Source organism: Schistocerca cancellata, chromosome 2 (assembly GCF_023864275.1).
Source record: "Schistocerca cancellata isolate TAMUIC-IGC-003103 chromosome 2, iqSchCanc2.1, whole genome shotgun sequence".
Classification (NCBI taxonomy): Eukaryota; Metazoa; Arthropoda; class Insecta; order Orthoptera; family Acrididae; genus Schistocerca; species Schistocerca cancellata.
Window position 1 is genome coordinate 666,475,142 of NC_064627.1, and position 21,344 is coordinate 666,496,485.

A 21,344-nucleotide genomic window follows, 5' to 3' on the forward strand; every position below is an offset into this window, starting at 1 on the left:
TAAGCTGGAATGTTCCGTGCTCCCTAAGACACCGATCAATTGCTTCGAACTTCTTCCTGTCGGGACACCTTCGATCTGGAAATCTGTCTCGATACAAACGTACCGTGCCACGGCTATTGCCCCGTGCTAATCCATACATCAAATGGGCATCTGCCAACTCCGCATTTGTAAACATTGCACTGACTGCAAAACCACGTTCGTGATGAACACTAACCTGTTGATGCTACGTACTGATGTGCTTGATGCTAGTACTGTAGAGCAATGAGTCGCATGTCAACACAAGCACCAAAGTCAACATTACCTTCCTTCAATTGGGCCAACTGGCGGTGAATCGAGGAAGTACAGTACATACTGACGAAACTAAAATGATCTCTAACATGGAAATTAAGGGTTTCCGGACACATGTCCACATAACATCTTTTCTTTATTTGTGTGTGAGGAATTTTTCCTGAAAGTTTGGCCGAACCTTTTTGTAACACCCTGTATATGTTACAAAATATCAGGAGATAATGTTGCACGAAAACAAAATACACTCATGCCCCCCTCTAAGAGCCCATGTAAGATGAGCACGGAGAGTTTTTCATTATACAGCAGCCCATAGCACAGTTAAGACTTGGCAACACGGTTCCAAATATTTGGCAGTGCTCTGATAGTGCATTTACTTCTGCATGTGATCCTGAATTGTTCTGCTTAATTCACTCGGTGTTCCCTCTGCACTTCAATGAGTTATGCTACATATTCCTCATGTAAAATGGGATAATGAGGAAGCCAATGCAATTTTTGGACTCCAGGGATGCCATACTTCACATAAGTAACAAAAGTAACAATTCTTCCTACATTTAACATTGCATTTCGATGCCCACCAACCAATATTGTGATGAGAGAGATACTAGCTCTCAGCAGTGTCTCGTTAGCTCAGTGGTTCCACATGTCTTGTGATGCAAGGGTGGTGTGAGTCCTTAGTTCTAGCTGTGGTGCAGACCACTGCACTCTAGGTTCCTATTTTCCATTTTATTTAACAGAGCTGCAAATTTGCAAATTGTTAAGAGAAATTCTTTAACAAAGTGTGAAGAAAACCTATACACATTATGTCTTCTCATAAGCTCAACTCATTAAGCTGTGTCAGTGGTCACAAATGTCTGCTCTGTGAGTACCAAACTTCTTCACTATACAAACTTATCTGAAGAACTCCCACTCGACTGTCAACAACACAAATTTGTGTTTTGTTTGTCACATAGGACCCATATGTCGGGGGAATAGTTATGAAGCGAATATAGTACCTCTGCACTAAATCTGCACAATATCAATTAGGCACCCCTGTAGACACTTGATGGCACCAGTGTTAGCAACTTCCTTCCATTAGGTATAGGCAATCGCGTTAGTTTAAATTTAATTTGATATCTTAAATATCTCTTTCGATCAGCATTAAGTTCTTCAGAATCCATAAGTGGAGCTCAATATGTGTTGTGTGCCTGCATTGCTATGGAGCATGCTCTGCTAGGTATTCACACACATCACCACATTTATTTGCTGTAAGAAATCAACTAACAGCTAGTCACTGTGGTTTGACTAAAACATACGAATTCCTGATGGAAAATTGCATGAAGAATCACCTCTTAAAGAAAAAGAAACGAGATATAAAGCATTAATAATGGCATTAAGCAACTTGTGAGGTATTCTGAGTGGATTAAAAACTATAAAATTAATTTTGAGCCATATTTGTGTCTTCCACACTAGTGTAATGCAATGCTCATCATATAAAAATAGGTCATCTGCCTCCATTGCTATCGAGCATGAAATGTAACTCGTGGACATTTTTTGTGGAGCATCACTCAAGAACAGTTAAGTATTTCATACTCTCCAAAGCAATGAGTGGTATTTGACACTCTTGACACAGGGCAAAGATTTACAGGTCAACCTTGGCAGCCACTGCCGGGTGCCAGCAAGTTGGTCCTGGAGAGGTCTGGCACACGTGGTGTTCAAAGGCGGACACTCTGCCAAGAATTGTTACTGGACAAAACTGTTACGTCTGGTGTCTCAAAAAGTTAAATACATGGTAGCTTTTCTACCATTACATTCAGAACTTCGACATTCAGATGAAATGTGCTACAAAAATTTAGGCACTTGTGGTTGTGACTGCGAGACATTGCATTCAGATGATGTGCTTTTCACCACTAGACCACAGGTGTAGACATAGCATAACGTGACCAGAAGACAAGGCTTCCCCAGGAGCTGCCACAGCCTACAGTGTTGCCAGATTGTGCAGATAGCTAGATTCACATTATCATAGTGTGGCCATGCTATTTGTCCCTTTTCACAATTAGTGCAGACTCAGACTTGATGTCAGCTAACCACTGACCAGACTTTTATGTCAAAGTTTACCGTACAGCTTATTGTCTATGATTTATAATTGATTATCTATTTCTGAAACATGATCAAATCGATCCTCAGTTTAATGGTGTTTGTAATCTATCCACTGTTCTCTTAATCTGGGCAGTATAGTAATTAAGTTTAACATCTATGTCAGTCAATCTGATCTGTAAATTTGTTATTGATTTGCATTAATTTGTTATCAAGTTGTGAAAACCCACTATATATCTACATCTACATCTACGTCTACGTCTACATCTACAATCTGCAAACTGCCATGAAATGCATGCAGTGGTATGTCCTATTGTACCAGTTATTAGGGTTTCTTCCTGTTCCATTTACATATGGAGCACAGGAAGAGTGACTGTTTGAATGCCTCTGTGCATGCAGTAAGTAGTCTAATCTCACCCTCACAATCCGTATGTGAGCAATGCGCAGGGGTTGTACTATATCACTAGAGTAATCATTTAAAGCTGGTACTTGAAACTTTGCTTATAAACATTCTCAGGTCTTCAGGAGTCTGCCAGTTCAGTTCCTTCAATATCTCTGTGATACTCTCCCACAGATTAAACAAACCTGTGACTATTTGTGTTGCCCTTCTCTGTATACGTTCAATATTTCCTGTTAGTCTGATCTGGTACGGGTCCCACACACTTGAGCAATATTCTATAACTGGTCGTATGGTTGATTTGTATGCAATCTCTTTTGTAGATAGATTGCATTTTCCCAGCATTCTACCAATAAACCAAAGTCTTTACCCATGACCAAATGTATGTGATCATTCCATTTCACACCCCTACAAAGTGTTACACTCAGGTATTTGTATGAGTGGGCCGATTACAGCAATGACTCACTGATATTATAGTCAGAGGATACTAAATTTGTTTGTTTTGTGAAATGCAAAATTTTACATTTCTGAACATTTAGAGAAAGTTGCCAATCTCTGCCCCATGTCGAAATCTTATCAAGATCTGACAAGAGTATTTATGCAGCTTCTCTCAGACAGTACTTCATTATAGATAACTGCATCATCTGCAAAAAGCCTGATTTTACTATTAATATTGTGTGCAAGGTAATTAATATACAACATGAACAGCAATGATCCCAACAAACTTCTCTGGGGGACATCTGAAGTTACTTCTATATCTGGCGATGACTCTCCATCCAAGATAACATGGTGTGTCCTCCCTAACAAAATGTCCTCAATCCAGTCACATATTTCACTTCCCATGTGATTGTGCTTATGATAATAAGTGTAGGTGTGATACTGAGTCAAATGCTTTTTGGAAATCAAGAAACACTGCATCTACCGGGTTGCCTTGATTGAAAATTTTCAGTCTTGTGAGAAAAGTGCAAATTGGGTTTCACATGATCTATGTTTTCGAAAACCATACTGGTTAGCATTGAGGAGGACATTCGGTTCAAGATATCTCATTATGTTTGAGCTCAGAATATGTTGTAAGATTGTACAACAAATTGATGTCAAGTATATTGGACGATAGTTTTGTGGATCACTTTTACTACCCTTCTCGTAGAGGGGTATGACCTGTGCCTTTTTCCAAGAACAGGGCACGGTCTTTTGTTCAAGAGGTCTGCAACTGATTATAGTTAGAAGAAGGTGGGCAACACAAGCACAACCTCAGTATAGAATCTGACAGGAATTTCAGTATGGCCTGGAGCTTTGTTCAATTTTAACAATATCAGCTGTGTCTCACCACCACTGACACTAAAACTTATTTCTTTCATCCAGGATTTTCCTTTATAAAGGAACATTTGAAAACAGAGATAAGCATTTCAGCTTTTGCTTTGCTACTCTCAATTCCAGTTCCTGTCTTGTTTGGTAGAGACTGAACACTAACTCTGGGGCCGCTAACAGCATTTACATATGACCAAAATTTCTTTGGATTTTGTGAAATGTAATTTGACAATATTCTGCTACAGTAGTCACTGAAAGCATCATTCACTGCTCTCTTGACAGCCAAATGCATTTCACTCAGCATCTTTCTATCTACAGCCCTATGTTTTGTTTTACATCTATTATGGAGTAATCTCTGTTTCTTTACAAGTTTCTTTACAGTGATTGTTTACCATGGAAGTTAACTCATATTATGAACTGTTCTACTGTGTACATATCTATCTGTGTGAATCTGTGATTCATATGCACAAGCTGTTCAAAGACCATCTGCATGAAACCTTCTGTGGTCACCCACTCTCTTGGAAAGTCCTGTTCGTGGTCTGAAATTTACTTATTTCAGTGTTAAAAACTGAAAGATAAACAAATATACTAATAAACACAGCTCACAGCTGTCTGACTATTGTCATGATCCCTGAAGCTAAATAAATGCATCATGTTGTATGATACTAAAATCGCAACACTTCACTTAAAAAATCCGTCAGGTCTATCTGGCATGGGTTGTAACTGTCAGGTCATGTTCTCAGTGGCTGTGAGAGCTGTTATTGCCACTACTGGGTGTTGCTAGAGCTGTCTCATGCTGAATTGGCAAACTGCAACTCCACAGGCAACTGCCATCCTGTGTTGCTCTGCTCGACATGTCAGCTGCCCTGCCTGGTTCAGCTGCTTCAAAGCGTTGTTGGTGGATGATTTGTGTGTGCATGCCTTTGTAAACATAGCACAAGTTTTTCTTGGTTGCAATGGATAAAGCTTTATAAATTTCTAACTGAACCACTTCAATTGTTTATGAATGGTCTTGGTCATGCTTATCTCTGTAATTTTGATTATTAAGCACTTGTCGTATAATGCTATTTCGTAGTAATTTCTCTGTTTATTTAACAAGCCAAGCTACGTTGATTATGTTGCCAAAACAGGATTTATTCTGGATTAAACTTCCAAATAAATTGAAAATATCCAATTTTCTGTATAGTTCTTCTATGGATGTAGTTTGTCACTTTTCTTGATCTTTTATGCACTGTCGTTTGATGTTTTAGCTTTGTACAATTACTTCTCTTGGGTACTTCTTATTAAATCTGTCACTGTTGAATTTGGTTTTCTTTTTTCATTTAAACAGTGTCATATATTCTTTTATGTTAATTCTTGATAGCGATCTACAGTCATATCAGTCTTCTTATTCTTTCCTTCCAGGTTCGTTTCATGGGTTGCAGGAATTCAGTAAATATCTGTGTTACTATTAAAGTACACATCTGCTTGTAGCAGTTGTCAAACTTCCAACTAGATGAAACAATCTTAAATCTTGATTCAACTCCAACATCTACAAAATCGGTATTCTGACAATTTGTAATTAGCCATGGAATTTATTATACATTGACATTAGCATTTGTCTTTATGGTAGACTGACATCCAGTTCAGACTGACATTCAACAAACTAAACAAAACGCCATTTCAAAAAGACTAAAAACATATGAATACAAGGTGCGGCTAGAAAAAAACCGGACTGATGCTGGAAAAAACATTTATTTACAATTATTTACAATTTCATGTTATCTCCTTCAATGTACTCTCTTCCTCGGTCTCTAGACTGCTCCATACGAATTTTCCAGTGTTCATAGCAATGATGCAGATCATTTTCGGTAAGTCCATACATTACTTCCGCCGCTTTTTCTTTTACTGCTTCAACAGTCTCAAATCTAGTTCCTTTCAAAGCTGACTTGACTTTAGGGAAAAGAAAAAAGTCACAGGGGGCCAAATCAGGTGAGAAGGGTGGATGATCTAAGATGGGAATGTTGTGTTTTGCCAAAAACGTCTTCACTGACAACGCACTGTGAGCTGGGGCATTGTCTTGGTGAAGGATCCATGACTTTTTTCTCCACAAATCGTTCCGTTTTCTCCGTACTCGCTCACGTAGGGTAGCCAGGATGCTAATGTAGTAATGCTGATTCACTGTTTGTCCCTCTGGTACCCAATCAATGTGCACAATCCCTTTCATGTCAAAAAAAAAATCATCATTGCCTTGAATTTCGATTTTGACATTCGTGCTTAATGCATCGATTGGCGTTTAGTTTCGGGATCGTAAGTAAAAAACCACGATTCATTGCAAGTAATAACATTTTGTAAGAAGGTGGGATCACTTTCAATGTTTTCCAGGATGTCAGAACAAATCATTCTTCGGCGTTCCTTCTGTTCAATTGCGAGACACTTTGGAACCATTTTTGAACACACTTTGTTCATGTTGAAACTTTCATGAAGAATCTGCCTAACACTTTCCTTGTCAACTCCTGTTAACTCAGACACTGCTCTGATTGTTAAACGGCGATCTTGTCGAACAAGTTTACCGATTTTTTCAATGTTTGCATCAGTTTTTGCTGACAATGGTCTGCCAGTGCGAGTGTCATCACTGGTGTCTTCGCGGCCATCTTTAAATCGTTTAAATCACTCAAACACTTGTGTTCGCGATAAACAATCTTCGCCGTACACTTGTTGTAACATAACAAACGTTTCACTTGCAGATTTTCCTAGTTTGAAACAAAATTTGATGTTAACACGCTGTTCTTTCTGTACACTCAACATTTTCCGACGCACAGACAAAACGTCAACTACTTAAAACAGACGCCACGGGCAGACTGAGTGCAGGAGGCAGATGAAACTCGAGCAGTAGGCGGAGCGAGAGTCACGTGACAGGCCACGCGACTTTCAGCCTTATTGCATTCGTTTTATTGTTTCACCAGTACTAGACCAGTTTTTTTCTAGCCACACCTCGTATATATCGAGGGTGAGGACACCCTATCCACATTCCTCCAACCTCAACAACTTCTCCCCCATTTGCTTCCCCTGGTCCTAGTCATCCCAACAAACCACCTTCATAGATGTTGACCTCCACCTCAAAGGTGGCTACATCAGTACCCCTGACCATATCAAACATACTAATCACCAGCAATATCTCCACTTCAACAGCTGCCACCCATTCCATTCCATTCCATACCAAGTAGTCTCTTCCATACAGCCTAGCCACCTGTGGTTGTCACATCTGCAGTGACGAGAAGTCCATCTCGAAATATGCTGAGTGTCTCACTGAAGCCTTCACTGACCATAATTATCCTCCCAACATTGTACAAAAACAAATCTCCCGTGCCTTATCTTTCCAGTCTCCCACCACTTCACAAAGTCCCACTGTCCGGCCACAGAGGAGCATTCCCCTCATAACCTAGTACCACCCAGGACTGGAGCAACTGAATAACATGCTCCGCAAGGGTTTCACTACCTCTCTTTGGGCCCTGAAATGAGAAATGTCTTGTCGCTATCCTTCCCACCTCTCCCACAGTCGTATTCTGCCATCCACTGAACCTACACAATATATTCGTCCATCCCTACACAACCGCTGCTCCCAACTCCTTACCGCATGGCTCATACTTTTCCTTTTCACAATATTGTTATATATTGACATTATCGAAATATGTCATTTTCAAGTCTTTGATATTCCTTGGAGCCACTTATGACACAACAGTCTCTCTGCTGCGCTGGTGATGACATCAATCACAGCACTACAACTGTCATCGCCACATGAAGCCCATAAAGAATACTTCAGACAAATAAACAGAACAATCACAACAGAAATCGTTCTGTAACAAATCTCTGTAGATAATGAAAATAGTTATAAGTTTCAAAATGACCTTCCTACTAAACTTTATACAAACACACAACCATGTATGCTTGTTCATTTATGCGTCAAGCTAGTACGAGATTTTTCCTATTAATCAAATGTTTTTTGTTGAAATTTTTACAAATAAAACAACGAAAAACCTCACACTATCTCAACAGTACTTTCCACATTAAGTTAAACTTTATACCAAACTTTCCAAAAAACATAAAATTACTGATGTCAAAGCCTTTGAAGTTATAATTATAGCATAACTGCTTTTACTTCAATTAAGAATATTTAAGTGTATGAAGTGTACTACATAAATATTTAAGTGTACAAAGTGTGATATTTGTTATTTTAAACATGCAGGCACGGAAATTATCCAAAAGCTGCTTTAGTACGCTAAAGGAACAATAAAAATGTAATACAATTTGACATAACTATTACTTAGCCTACGTACCTGATTAACACAAACAACTGCTGCTTTGTATTGTTCTGCAAGTGCATGAAGTTTACCACCCACATTTCGAAGGTCTTTTGCTCTGCTCAAGGCATCTCCATGTTCGTAATTGCGGAAAACACCAGCAATTGAGTCAACTACAATAAGCTTCACATTACGCTCTGACAGTAAACGGGGTAGACGAGTAGCAACACATTGCTTTAAAACCTCCTGTATGGAAACAGAAAGAATTCATCAAAGAACTTATGAACACAGAATATACTTTTTTAACGTGTAAATGTTACTTTTTTGTTTTTCAATAAGTCTATAGCAATGCCTAACGTTTTGTTAGATCTGACAAGCAATATAATGGAACAATCATTCAAAAAATTACATTTGAAAAGGTATGGAATGCAAATCATTACCATATTTGAATAGAAAACATCTTGATAACGTGATGGAAGCTTTACAGTGTAACAGAAATTGACGTTGACAGACTTATGTGCCTACAAATTGTGTGGACTGTTCCTTCAATAGCTTGAAAGTAGAGGTGCAGGACCCTCAACCCTGTCATTGTATCATATCCAGGTGCTACTGATGGTTTCGCCGCTTTTACACTCAACTGTTCAGAGCAAAGTTAGTGGGCAATTAGATAAGGTGAGGTTAGTGTGTTCTTTGAACATTCATGTAATTTAACGTATCTGGGATTCACTTAGAAGACATATTTTAGCTGGGCCAGCATGACAGTTCATGAGTTAAATATTTTTTTATAAGAAATGTCAAAATATTGATTAAGAGTTCAAGAATAATGTCACTGAACCCAAAACACACAGATGTGAAGCCAGTAGACCATTCACAATGATCACACATCTAATTATGGGCCTGTAATCATATTTCTTCTCATATTTGTGTTATTTCATTCTTATAGAAATTGCATTCCCATGTCTTCTCATATATACTAGTTGTTGTTGTTGTTGTTGTTGTTGTTGTTGTTGTGGTCCTTAGTCCGAAGACTGGTTTGATGCAACTCTCCATGCTACTCTATCCTATGCAAGCTTCTTCATCTCCAAGTAACTACTGCACCCTACATCCTTCTGAATCTGCTTAGTATTTTCATCTCTTGGTCTCCCTCTACGATTTTTACACACCACCCTGCCCTCCAATACTAACTTGGTGATCCCCTGATGCCTCAGAACACGTCCTACCAACAGATCCCTTCTTCTAGTCAAGTTGTGCCACAAAGTCCTCTTCTCCAAATTCTATTCAGTACCTCCTCATTAGTTACATGATCTATCCATCTAATCTTCAGCATTCTTCTATAGCACCCCATTTCGAAAACTTCTATTCTCTTCTTGTCTAAACTACTTATTGTCCATGTTTCACATCCATACATGGCTACACTCCATACAAATACTTTTAGAAAAGGATTCCTGACACTTAAATCTATACTCGATGTTAATAAATTTCTCTTCTTCAGAAACGCTTTTCTTGCCATTGCCAGTCTACATTTTATATCCTCTCTATTTCGACCATCATCAGTTATTTTGCTCCCAAAAGAGTAAAACTCGTCTACTACTTTAAGTGTCTCATTTCCTAATTCCCTCAGCATCACCTGATTTAATCTTACTACATTCCATTATCCTCGTTTGCTTTTGTTGATGTTCATTTTATATCCTCCTTTCAAGACACTGACCATTCCGTTCAATACTCTTCCAGGTCCTTTGCCGTCTCTGCCAGAATTAAAATGTCATCGGCAAACCTCAGTTTTTGTTTCTTCTCCATGGATCTTAATTCATACTTCAAATATTTCTTTTGCTTCCTTTAATGTTTGCTCAAGACACAGACTGAATAACATTGGGGGTAGGCTACAACCCTGTCTCACTCCCTTCCCCAACCACTGCTTCCCTTTCATCCCCCTGAACTCTTTATAACTGCCTTCTGGTACCTGTACAAATTGTGAATAGCCTTTTGCTCTCTGTTTTTGACCCCTGCCACCTTCAGAATTTGAAAGAGAGTATTCCAGTCAACATTGTCAAAAGCTTTCTCTAAGTCTACAAATGCTAGGAACGTAAGTTTTCCTTTCCTTAATCTATCTATCTTCTAAGATAAGTCGTAGGGTCAGTAATGCCTCATGTGTTCAGACATTTCTACGGAATCCAAACTGATCTTCCCCAAGGTAGGCTTCTACCAGTTTTTTCAGTTATCTGTACAGAATTAGTGTTAAGTTCTTTTGCAGTGGTTACTTATTCAACTGATGCTTTCTTTGGGATTGGAATTATTATATTCTTCTTGAAATCTCAGGGTATTTCACCTGTATCATACATCTTGCTCACCAGATGGTAGAGTTTTTTCATGCTTGGCTCTCCCAAGGCTATCAGTAGCTCCACTGGAATGTCGTCTACTCCCAGGGCCTTGTTTCAACTTAGGTCTTTCAGTGCTCTGTCAAATTCTTCATGCAGTATCATATCTCCCATTTCATCTTCACCTACGTCCTCTTACGTTTCCATAATACTGCCCTCAAGTACATCGCCCTTGTATAGACCCTCTATATACTGCTTCCACCTTTCTGCTTTCCCTTCTTTGTTTAGAACTGGTTTTTCATCTGAGCTCTTAATATCTGTACGAGTGGTTCTCTTTCCTCCAAAGGTCTCTTTAATTTTCCTGTAGGCAGTATCTATCTTACCCCTAGTGAGATAAGCCTCTACATCCTTACATTTGTCCTCTAGCCATCCCTGCTTAGCCATTCTGCACTTCCTGTCGATCTCATTTTTTGCCTGCTTCATTTACTGCATTTTTATATTTTCTCCTTTCATCAATTAAATTCAATATTTCTTCTGTTACCCAAGGATTTCTACTAGCCCTCGTCTTTTTACCTACTTGATCCTCTGCTGCCTTCACTACTTCATCCCTCAGAACTACCCATTCTTCTTCTACTGTATTTATTTCTCCTGTTCTTGTCAATTGTTGCCTAATGCTCTCTCTGAAACTCTCTACAACCTCTGGCTCTTTCAGTTTATGCAGGTCCCACCTCCTTAAATTACAACCTTTTTGTAGTTTCTTCAGTTTTAATCTACAGTTCATAACCAATAAATTGTGGTCAGAGTCCACATCTGCCCCTAGAAATGTCTGACAATTTAAAACCTGGTTCCTAAATTTCTGTCTTACCATTATATAATCTATCTGAAATCTTCCAGTGTCTCCAGGCTTCTTCCATGTAAATAACCTTTCATGATTCTTAAATCAAGTGTTAGCTATGATTAAGTTACGCTCTGTACAAAATTCTACCAGGTGGCTTCCTCTTTCATTCTTTACCCCCATTCCATTTTCATCTAATACTTTTCCTTCTCTTCCTTTTCCTACATTCAAATTCCAGTCACCCATGACTATTAAATTTTCGTCTTCCTTCACTATCTGAATAATTTCTTTTATCTCATTATACATTTCTTCTCTCTCTTCCTCATCTGTGGAGCTAGTTGGCATATAAACTTGTTCTACTGTGGTAGGCGTGGCCTTCGTGTCTATCTTGGCTACAATAATGCGTTCACTATGCTGTTAGTAGCAGCTTACCTACACTATTTTTTATTCATTATTAAACCTACTCCTGTATTATCCCTATTTGATTTTGTATTTGTAACCCTGTATTCACCTGACGAGAAGTCTTGTTCCTCCTGCCACCGAACTTCACTAATTCCCACTATATCTAGCTTTAACCTATCCATTTCCCTTTTTAAATTTTCTAACCTATCTGCCCGATTAAGGGAACTGACATTCCACTCTCCAGTATGTAGAATACCAGTTTTATTTCTCCTGATAACAACGTCCTCCTGAGTAGTCCTCACCCAGAGATCCAAACGGGGGACTATTTCACCTCTGGAATATTTTACCCAAGAGGACGCCATCATCATTTAACCATACAGTAAAGCTGCATGCCCCTGGGAAAAATTACGGCTGTAGTTTCCCCTTATTTTCAGCCGTTCGCAGTACCAACACAGCACACAACCAGCACAGCAAGGTTGCTTTGGTTAATGTTACAAAGTTAGATCAGTCAATCATCCAGACTGTTGCCCCCACAACTACTGAAAAGGCTGCTGCCCCTCTTCAGGAACCACACATTTGTCTGGCCACTCAACAGATACCCCTCCATTGTGGTTGCACCTACAGTATGGTTATCTGTATCGCTGAGGCACACAAGCCTCCCCACCAACGGCAAGGTCCTTGGTTCATGTGAGGGGATATACTAGTTGTACAAAACATACATCCATATATTCAAATGTACCTACACTTTATTAAAAAAAAAATACATAGAGCGAACTTAAAGCTTTTCTTTATTAATGTGTTAGATTTTGACTGGTCTAATAACTTTTTGGCAAATGTACTGTCTCGTGGTGGAACGTAACTGCTAGTGAACCAGGCTTTCACTGATGCTTCAAGTTTGCTCTTACAAATGACACAGATGACCAACATAAGGATTATACTGAATGCTTTAATCTGCTGCTGACAATCACTCTTGCCAAATCAATTTTGCTTGATTACTTGGTTTTTACCTCTGTCAATCTGCTGTTTTCTTTTTACGTACTATTACACAATTTAGTACTTCAATTGCCCGAGAACCCTCCATTTCAAAACACACTTGTACTGACCTGAAGATCTCACGGCTGCCTATTCCAGATAAGCAACAATTTATCTCGTGTTTGAGTTCAACATGCTACTGCTGCCAAATGGACTACAATCCATGAGATAGAAAAAATAACTGCTGAAAGTGGCATTGGATGACTTTCAACACAATCATTAAAAATGTTTTTGTGACTGACCACAAATGCAGCTACTAAATCATTGTCTTGTGTTTACCCCCCAACAGTTGACTTTTAGTTGTTAGGTGCAATGCTTTTTTTCAATAAGCAAAAATTATTACGTTTTGCACTGTAATCAGTTCTTCTGGTTGATGAGGGACAGACTGAGAACAATCATCCACGATAACATATGGAATGCTTTTGTGGGTTCAGTCCAGTATCTTATGATAGTGTAATCGACACCTCTTTACCCAGATATACTTATAATCAAACAATGTAAAATACTTGACCTTACATTCTCTGATAAAATTTTGTAATTTGAAGAGAAATTTTGATTTTGTTTAACCAATCATTTTCATTATAGTGAAGCACCTAAATTTACTTCCTGTAGAAGTCAATGCTATGTAATGAAACAGAACTACGCAGAGCATTGAAACTACTCTGCTTCAAATACCTAGCTTTGCAGGCAAAGGGATGGTTTAAATAAACAAATACGTTAAGTCTTGAGATTGATAATCTCTGTTTATTCACAGTGGACTGGAACTGCTCATGGCAAAAAATATGGATTATGTGATCACTGTAGTTTTTGTTATTGGACTACTGTAGCGTAGGTACACCAAAACATGGTGTAGCATTTCCCCATCTTGTCCTTGTTAAATGTGCATTCTGTACCACTATTCCACTGTGTAACCTCATTTAAGAATCATGTGTCTGTTGTGACTTTAGGATTGTTACAGTGAAATTTAGAATGTTCTCTTGCAGACTCAGTTGTGACCACCTTATGCAAAAGTGCAGTTAAATTAATTTTATCAGATGGATAATGGAGACGCTAAACCCTGTTGCTTTAACCAATTAATGACTTGTGAACTCCCATGTGTATAAGCACAATTAAGATATTTTAAAAAATCAAGAAAAAACACTGTTCATAGGACTTCCTTAATGCGTGGATGGATTTTTACGTTTCTGTCCAGGGGCCAACCAACACATCTGTCACATTAACCCTAAATAAATTGTCAAGTTCAGTACATGCAGGCCAGAATTTGCTATGAAATAATGTTCACTACTCACAGCATATTGAATTTTTTTAACGCACTGAATTTATTCAAAATAATAACTTTTTCACAATTACCAATTGTTTGTTACTAAACTAATAACCATCTGTGTGAGTGTTTAAATAAATTGAACAAGATCACATGTTCAGACAAACGTCTGAACATTCATGAAAAATAATTGAAATTCTTTAGCACATGTCTAAAGTTACATTTCCATAAACATAAAATAAAGAAATTCTAAGTGCAGATCACTCTTTAAGTAAACTGCGGAAAAGCTTTTAAAGTTTAGTTTAAAGTTCCTTAACCCAAAATATTCAGAAGCCACACATCAAAAATATTTTTAAATATCTGTGATCAACACATTTGAATATCACAAATCTTCAAAGCAACCAGTTCATCTGAAGTGAAATTTTCTAAATCCACATAAGCTGAAAATCTTTCAGTGTTCACTATAGAAACACATGTTGAACAAACACATACCGGACAAATGCAAAGTGTCTCACCCCCCCCCCCCCCCCCTCTGCATGTGAAAATGACTCAGTTTAATTTATACCCTCGCCTTTATGTGAGTCAAATTCAAACACTTCCGACTTTTGAAAACATACTTAAACCTATGCATTACCTGTATTATATATCAGTTTGGACATAAATTTTATAAGCTTATATCAGTCTCGACATAGATTTCATCAGCTTTCTAAAGCTGATCCTAGTTTTTATGTAACTTAAATGGTTTGGTCACAAATAATGTTTTTCTCCATGTAGACACTAGTCTGCATCGTTATGCTATCAGTAAAGATATAAAACTAAAACCAAATATCCTCACACTTCCCCAATAATATCTAATTATTAATGGTGCCACTACTTTGAATATTCCCTATCTTATTTATGAGGCAATTCAAGTTTTTATGCTTGGAATGGAGTTTCCAGCCTGTAATTTGAAATACACAATATTCACAAAGAATCTACTATAACAGTTAGATAGTGCTCACTGAGACCTAACCACAGACACTTCTTTAGTAAGAATCTCTTAATTTGTTACTGAGACATTCATTTTTAAAGGTTATATATTAGACATTAAATAATGTGGCCATATTTTTTTTTTAAATTAGCATTAACTTTTAAGCTTTTATATTAATGCAATTAGAAAATCTAAAACCTTATTCATGTATTTATTAGTAACAAACAAAATATAGCTATCAGGATTCTCGATGTATTCATTATTGCAAAGGCAATGATATTACAATAAACAAAATAATATTTTGTGTAACATTACTGTTACTATAAATATAAACGCCAAAATTGTTATGTTACATAAATCATAAAACTGTTTGTTATTGGACATTTTTTTCAGAAGAATAAATTTTCTTCAGAACTTTCTCATTCAGCTTCAAGTAACTGAAAACCTCAAGGCAGCTTTATCTGAAATTTATTTTTGAAAGAAACAATGATTTCAGCATTTCAATACTCAGTTGCATTTTTTCTGATGTCCATATTTTGTTCATGCTCACGAAAACTCTCTCGACAAGTGCATTAGTATCTGGCAACAATAATCAAACTTCTACCACCTTAGAAGAGTTGCTAAATAATAACTTTTGAGAGGTGAAATACCAAAACATTTCTACCCATCTCAAATGAACTCTCTTCCCTCATAATTCCACTGAGCAATTCTGTCTGCAGTAGCTTAACATAAACAAAATGGCATTATCATTGATATTTGTTGATTCACCAGATATGTATCTAATCACTTTATTTCAACATGACTCCATTTCAGGGCATCGTGAAGCAATATCGATACAAATTTCTCATGCATTTCAACTCTGTCAGTCCAGACTGTAAGGTATTCAATAAATGAACCATAGAAAGAATACACTACTGTTCGGAAATCCTCTACTTTCACCTCGCTTTCACCTTCTAATTTGTGGAAATCACATTTTAAAATGTGGGATAAAGCTGTTGTTCTTTTCTCAGTCATATTTCTTTCATCTTGGAAACAGCCACGGCTACTTCAACATCTGTTGTAAGCCCACTTTTTACCTGGAGAATTGCCTGGTGGAAAGTTGTGGTTTGGTTGCAGAGAAAAAGAACAACTTTCGCCAACGTATTTTCAAAAAAGGCTTTTACTATCACTGGACATTTTTCCCTACAAAGAAAACAGGACCTCAATCCTTCAAAAAGTGTAAGAATTCTTCAAAGTGCAGGTATTAATGTTAACCATCTAGTGTTACTATAATCTAATAATATCCTGTACTCAATCTCAGCACATCTGCAGAAATCCGTCAGTGATTCTGCTTGCACAGTGTATGTGTGAAAATGACAGTAAATTTTGTGAACAACCCTTTATATATCAATAGGTAAACAATCTGCAGCAGGGGATGGGGTAGACCATAATCGAACATGGACCAGCGGTTTGTCAGTCTAATGCCTTGACCACCAAGCTCACTCTGCCCAAACTATTTCATGAAAACACAAAAACATTACTAACTCTTTGACTCCCTGCTTTTTTTTTTCCTTTTTCAAAAACTAGGGAACATCTAGCAAAAAGTTAAAAACATTTGCCTCTCTATTTTTGGTATACAATATTAGCAAAGATCAAAATCTGTGACTAACATGTCAGATACCCTCCTCGTAAATTTTGACATGTTACTGCCACAGCAGCGATTTTTTTTTCTTTTTTTTCTTTTCTTTTTTTTGTTACTATTATTCAATATTTTCTCTGTTCAGTCAAGTCAGCCATGGCTAGCCTCCAGCTAGCTGACCTGCGCTCTGGATTTCTCCCATTCAGAGCTTCGTCAATCCCCCCACCTCAAAGGGTACCACCACCTATTGATGGAGCTAGTGTGGCCCAGCCTGGCCTTCACAGCAGTCAAAGCACACCCTCTTGGTTCTCACAACAGTTGCCAATTTGGCTGCTAACATTACAACAGGACACACACACAGCTGCACCTGTTTTTAAAGTTTCTTTTAACTGTTTCTGGGATGTACTGTCTCACTATGCTGGACATAGCTGTATGTCACATAAATTTTTTTTTTTTTTCCACTAGCTTATGTCTCGGTAATCTTTAAATTTATTAACCTACAAACATTGATTATATGTAAATGCAATCAATCTGGCCTTAGCTGCCGGACTTGGCAGTCATGTGTGCTTGAGGTGTACTTGCTTTTGTGTATGAATGGTGTGTGTTCCCCTGTTTCTCTTTTACTGATGAAGGCTGTGGCCAAAGGCTTTGTGAAGTCTCTTACTTGTGCCTGTTTGCAACATAAGGTGCTTCTTTATGCTAAGTAGCAATCTATCTTTACCTACATTGTTAATATCTTCAGTAGCCATTGTTAACTGCTGTAGAAACGAGATGACTATAAAGGTTCTGTGAGCAAGGCACTGGTGCTTCTGATCAGATGCATGTAATCCCCATTACTCATGATGGGGTCAAGAAGACAACCAGAGATATGAAACAAAAAGTTCTTTCGGGGTTGAAGTATTTCTACAAGGTTGATTAAGCATTGTTATGAGTATAAAAGTGCAGTCCAAACCCACAAGTTTCATAACTCTCTAGGACGACGTATTTTTCCAGAGAGATTAAAATACGGGTATGTGAAACCTCTCTTCAACAAAGGTGATAAAACTGATGTTTCACACTATCACTGAATCTCTCATTTAACACATTTTCCAAAGTTCCAGAGAAACTGAGGTTCAGAGCTGTTGATTACCTGAATAGTCATGAAGTTTTCAGTTGATATTAGTTTGGTCTGTGGCAAGGTCTACAAAAAGATAATGCTATTTTCACCTTCACTGATCAAAATCTTAGCTCTCTAAACAATAAACTTGCACCAATCAGAATCCTAAGCAACTTATCAAATGCTTTTGACTACGTACAGAATGAAATTTCTCTAATTAAAGATGACTTTCATTGTTTTAACAAGTGACAATTACTGATAATAATGGATGTCCAGCTTCATTAGAGTGAGGCACAATAAACAATGTAGTACCATCAAGCTGAGTACTGAGCTCTTTGCTACTTCTGATGTTCATAAAAGACCTACCATTCTGGTTTGCCCTCTATGCAAATGATACGTCTCTCCAAGTTGATGAAAAAGCACAATAAAAAATCTGGAAACATCTGCTATACATGTCTTTGCCGATATCCTCAAACTGGTTCAACTATAATGGACTCACTCCAAATATCACTGAAACACATTATGTACAATACCATGTGACACCAAGGAACAAGCTGGCATAAATAAAAAATAAAGGATGTCAACTCCTCCAAGTTATTAGGTGTACACACTGACAGCAAATTATATTGGTCTGGTGATATTCCAGATCTGGCAAAGTAACTTAATTGCCTCAGCTACACACAAGGATGCAGTCTGAACTACTTACTTTGGATACTTTCACACATTATTGTCTTAGGGTGTCAACTTTCGGTAACAGGCCACTGCAAATAAAAAATGTTTTGCACAGGAGAGAGGAATGTGAATTACAAGAAGTGTCCATCCAAGACACTCTTGCAGGAATCTGCTCTGGAAACTACAGGTTTTCAAAATATATCTTTCCTCCCAACATGTTTTGTTAATAAAACCATTTTCTCTTCAAAATCAATAGTGCATATCATGTAGCACAGCAACCAAACTAACTTTATCTTTGTTGCAGAAAGGCATAGCAAGTGTTTATACTTTACTAACAGACATCAAAAGCTTTGTTCATGAAACTTTGAAATTCCAGAGCAAATTGAAGAAATACATGTTGCAAAAATTGTGTTACTCAAGTGGTGAGATTTTTCAATATTAATGAGCACGTGGTTATATAGTTTTATTAATGTGATGTCTCATTACATGTAAACTTAAATACAAATTGTCATGTTGTGTGTCAAAATATCCATATTTATTTTCAAGTATTAGAATTATTCAGGGAGTCTCAGTAGTCCTTGTGCGAATACAAATTCTTATAATATATTGTAAAATACACGGTGACCTTTTTAATAGTAAGATTTTACTTGCGTCAATGTGATTATTAGCTTGAATGTCTCACTGATGTATGCAAAGATATAAATTCTTTTTATGTTGTATAATTTATTATATTTGTATTAAGAAGTCAGTAAGAGGTATAGCATGAATGTACACCATATATTACCCCACTCTATTCATTTTTGTAGTACAGGGGTAGGCAACCACAAAGCCTTCACGACCAACTATCCCGTACCAACATATCAAAGTGATCTACTTTTAAAAATTCAATTGCTACATTTTTAATTTTTGGATACCAGTACTGTAAAACAACTATTTAAAATAAAAGTTTTAAATCTTCACTATTTATTTGAAACATAAAAATTTTATTTCATAATATTCTCAAGTATATTCTTACATTAATAACACAAGAATTATTTTACATTTAATGTGAAATCTGAGTAACTGTTTTGTCAACAATGTCCTTCATATTTGGTGTATAACTTGTTACACTTAGTCGAATACACGAGTCCAGATGTTCATCAGTCAACCTTGTTCTGTGTTTAAAGTTCATATTTGAAAACAGTCATTCACACAGGTAGGCAGAAGCAAACAAGGCCTTTATTCTAAGAGCAACATTAACTAAGATAGGGTATTTCTCCTGAGGAATTAGAGGCCAAAAGGTTTTGGGTTCTGCAACACTTTTTAGAAACAAATCATTTTAATGATATTATTTCAAGTTCAAGAGCTGCCCTATCTATGTCAAAAACTTTTTCAATGGAACAATATATATTCAATAGTTCAATGTTAGCCCAAGGGAAAGATACAAACTGGGTTACCACTGAAATCTTTTTGAAGTCTGAAAACCGATCACTGAAATCATCCCTCAAATAGGAGATCATTATTGCATGACATTCACTATAGCAAGGTATCTCACTTTCTTCTATTTGTCTCTTCAGAGTTGGAAAATGTCTTAATTCACCCTTCTTAAGGCAGGACTCCCAAAAAACAATTTTTCGGTAAAAGAATTTACTTCAGATATCATATCAGCAATATTTTTGCCATTGCCTTGAAGTTTAAAAAGCCAGAGAGGATCTTCAATACAAGCTGACAGACTATTCTCATCTTGTTCTTGCACAAACAATTTGATAGCCGGTAAAAGCTTGTGGAAACGTTGCAGCACTTTTCCCTTGCTGAGCCAATGCACTTCAGTGTAGAGCAGTAAATCTCCATACTGTAGTTCTAGTTCATTCGCCAAATCTTTGAAAAGTCGTCTTTGAAGAGAGTGAGACCTAATTTTTTTGACTATCTTTACAACAGTGCTCAAAGTTTCATTCAAATTTAAAAACTTTCCACACAGAGACTGCTGGTATAAAATACAGTAATAAGTTAAAAGCAGTGGAAAACTTTCATCTCTTTGACACAGAGCAATAAAACCACTTTTAGAACCTCTCAAGGCTGGGGCTCCATCTGTGGTAATGCTTACAAGATTGTGGATAGGTATTTTCTCCGGTAGAATGAGTTGCTTCAGGGCAAAAAATATATCTTCTCCTCTTTTATGGCCTTTTAAAGAAATTACTTTCAAAAGTTCTTCCTTGACACTAAAGTTATTAAAAACCATCCTTACAAAAACTTGAAACTGAGCAGCATCTGTTGCATCAATGGACTAATCTAATTGCATTGAAAAATGACAGCACTCATCCAAATCTGTTTTAAGTTGAGAGAAAACATCATTAGACATATTTTCAACTCTCCTTGTGACCGTTCTTGATGAAAGTTGAAGGGATTCAATGGCAGCAACTATTTCTTGAAATAAACAACTTGTCAGCAGCTTCTCGAAATGCTTCTTTTATGAATTCAACATCTTCGAAGGGTTTCTTCCTTTTCACCAATACATTCAAAACCCGATAAGAAGCAAGAGTGACAGTATCACTTTTGTTTAATGGTTTCGTGAACATGCTTTGTTGAACACTTAATTGATTTTTAAGTTTCTTGATTTTCTCTTTTCTCAGTTCAGAGTTTACAGGAAACTCTGTGTTAACACGTGGGTGCACAGTTTTGAAATGTCTCTCAACATTTGTCTTTTTCACAAATGCAATCTTAGCGCCACACAATAAACAAATGCATGTGCCATTTCAATCTGTTATGAAAAATTCGTGTTCCCATTCGGAATCAAAATGATAAATTTTTCATTTTTTTG

At 37.2% G+C, this 21,344-nt stretch overlaps 1 protein-coding gene across 3 annotated transcripts in view; it reads right to left on the reverse strand.

Moving 5' to 3' along the window:
• Window positions 1–21,344, reverse strand: part of LOC126162373 (DNA repair protein XRCC3-like) — a 97,526-nt gene that overhangs the window by 27,825 nt on the left and 48,357 nt on the right. For all 3 annotated transcript variants that reach the window (XM_049918831.1, XM_049918830.1, XM_049918829.1), the window contains one exon: window positions 8,383–8,592. In XM_049918831.1, coding sequence (XP_049774788.1) covers window positions 8,383–8,592 — 210 coding nt within the window. The remainder of the gene's footprint in view (window positions 1–8,382; window positions 8,593–21,344) is intronic.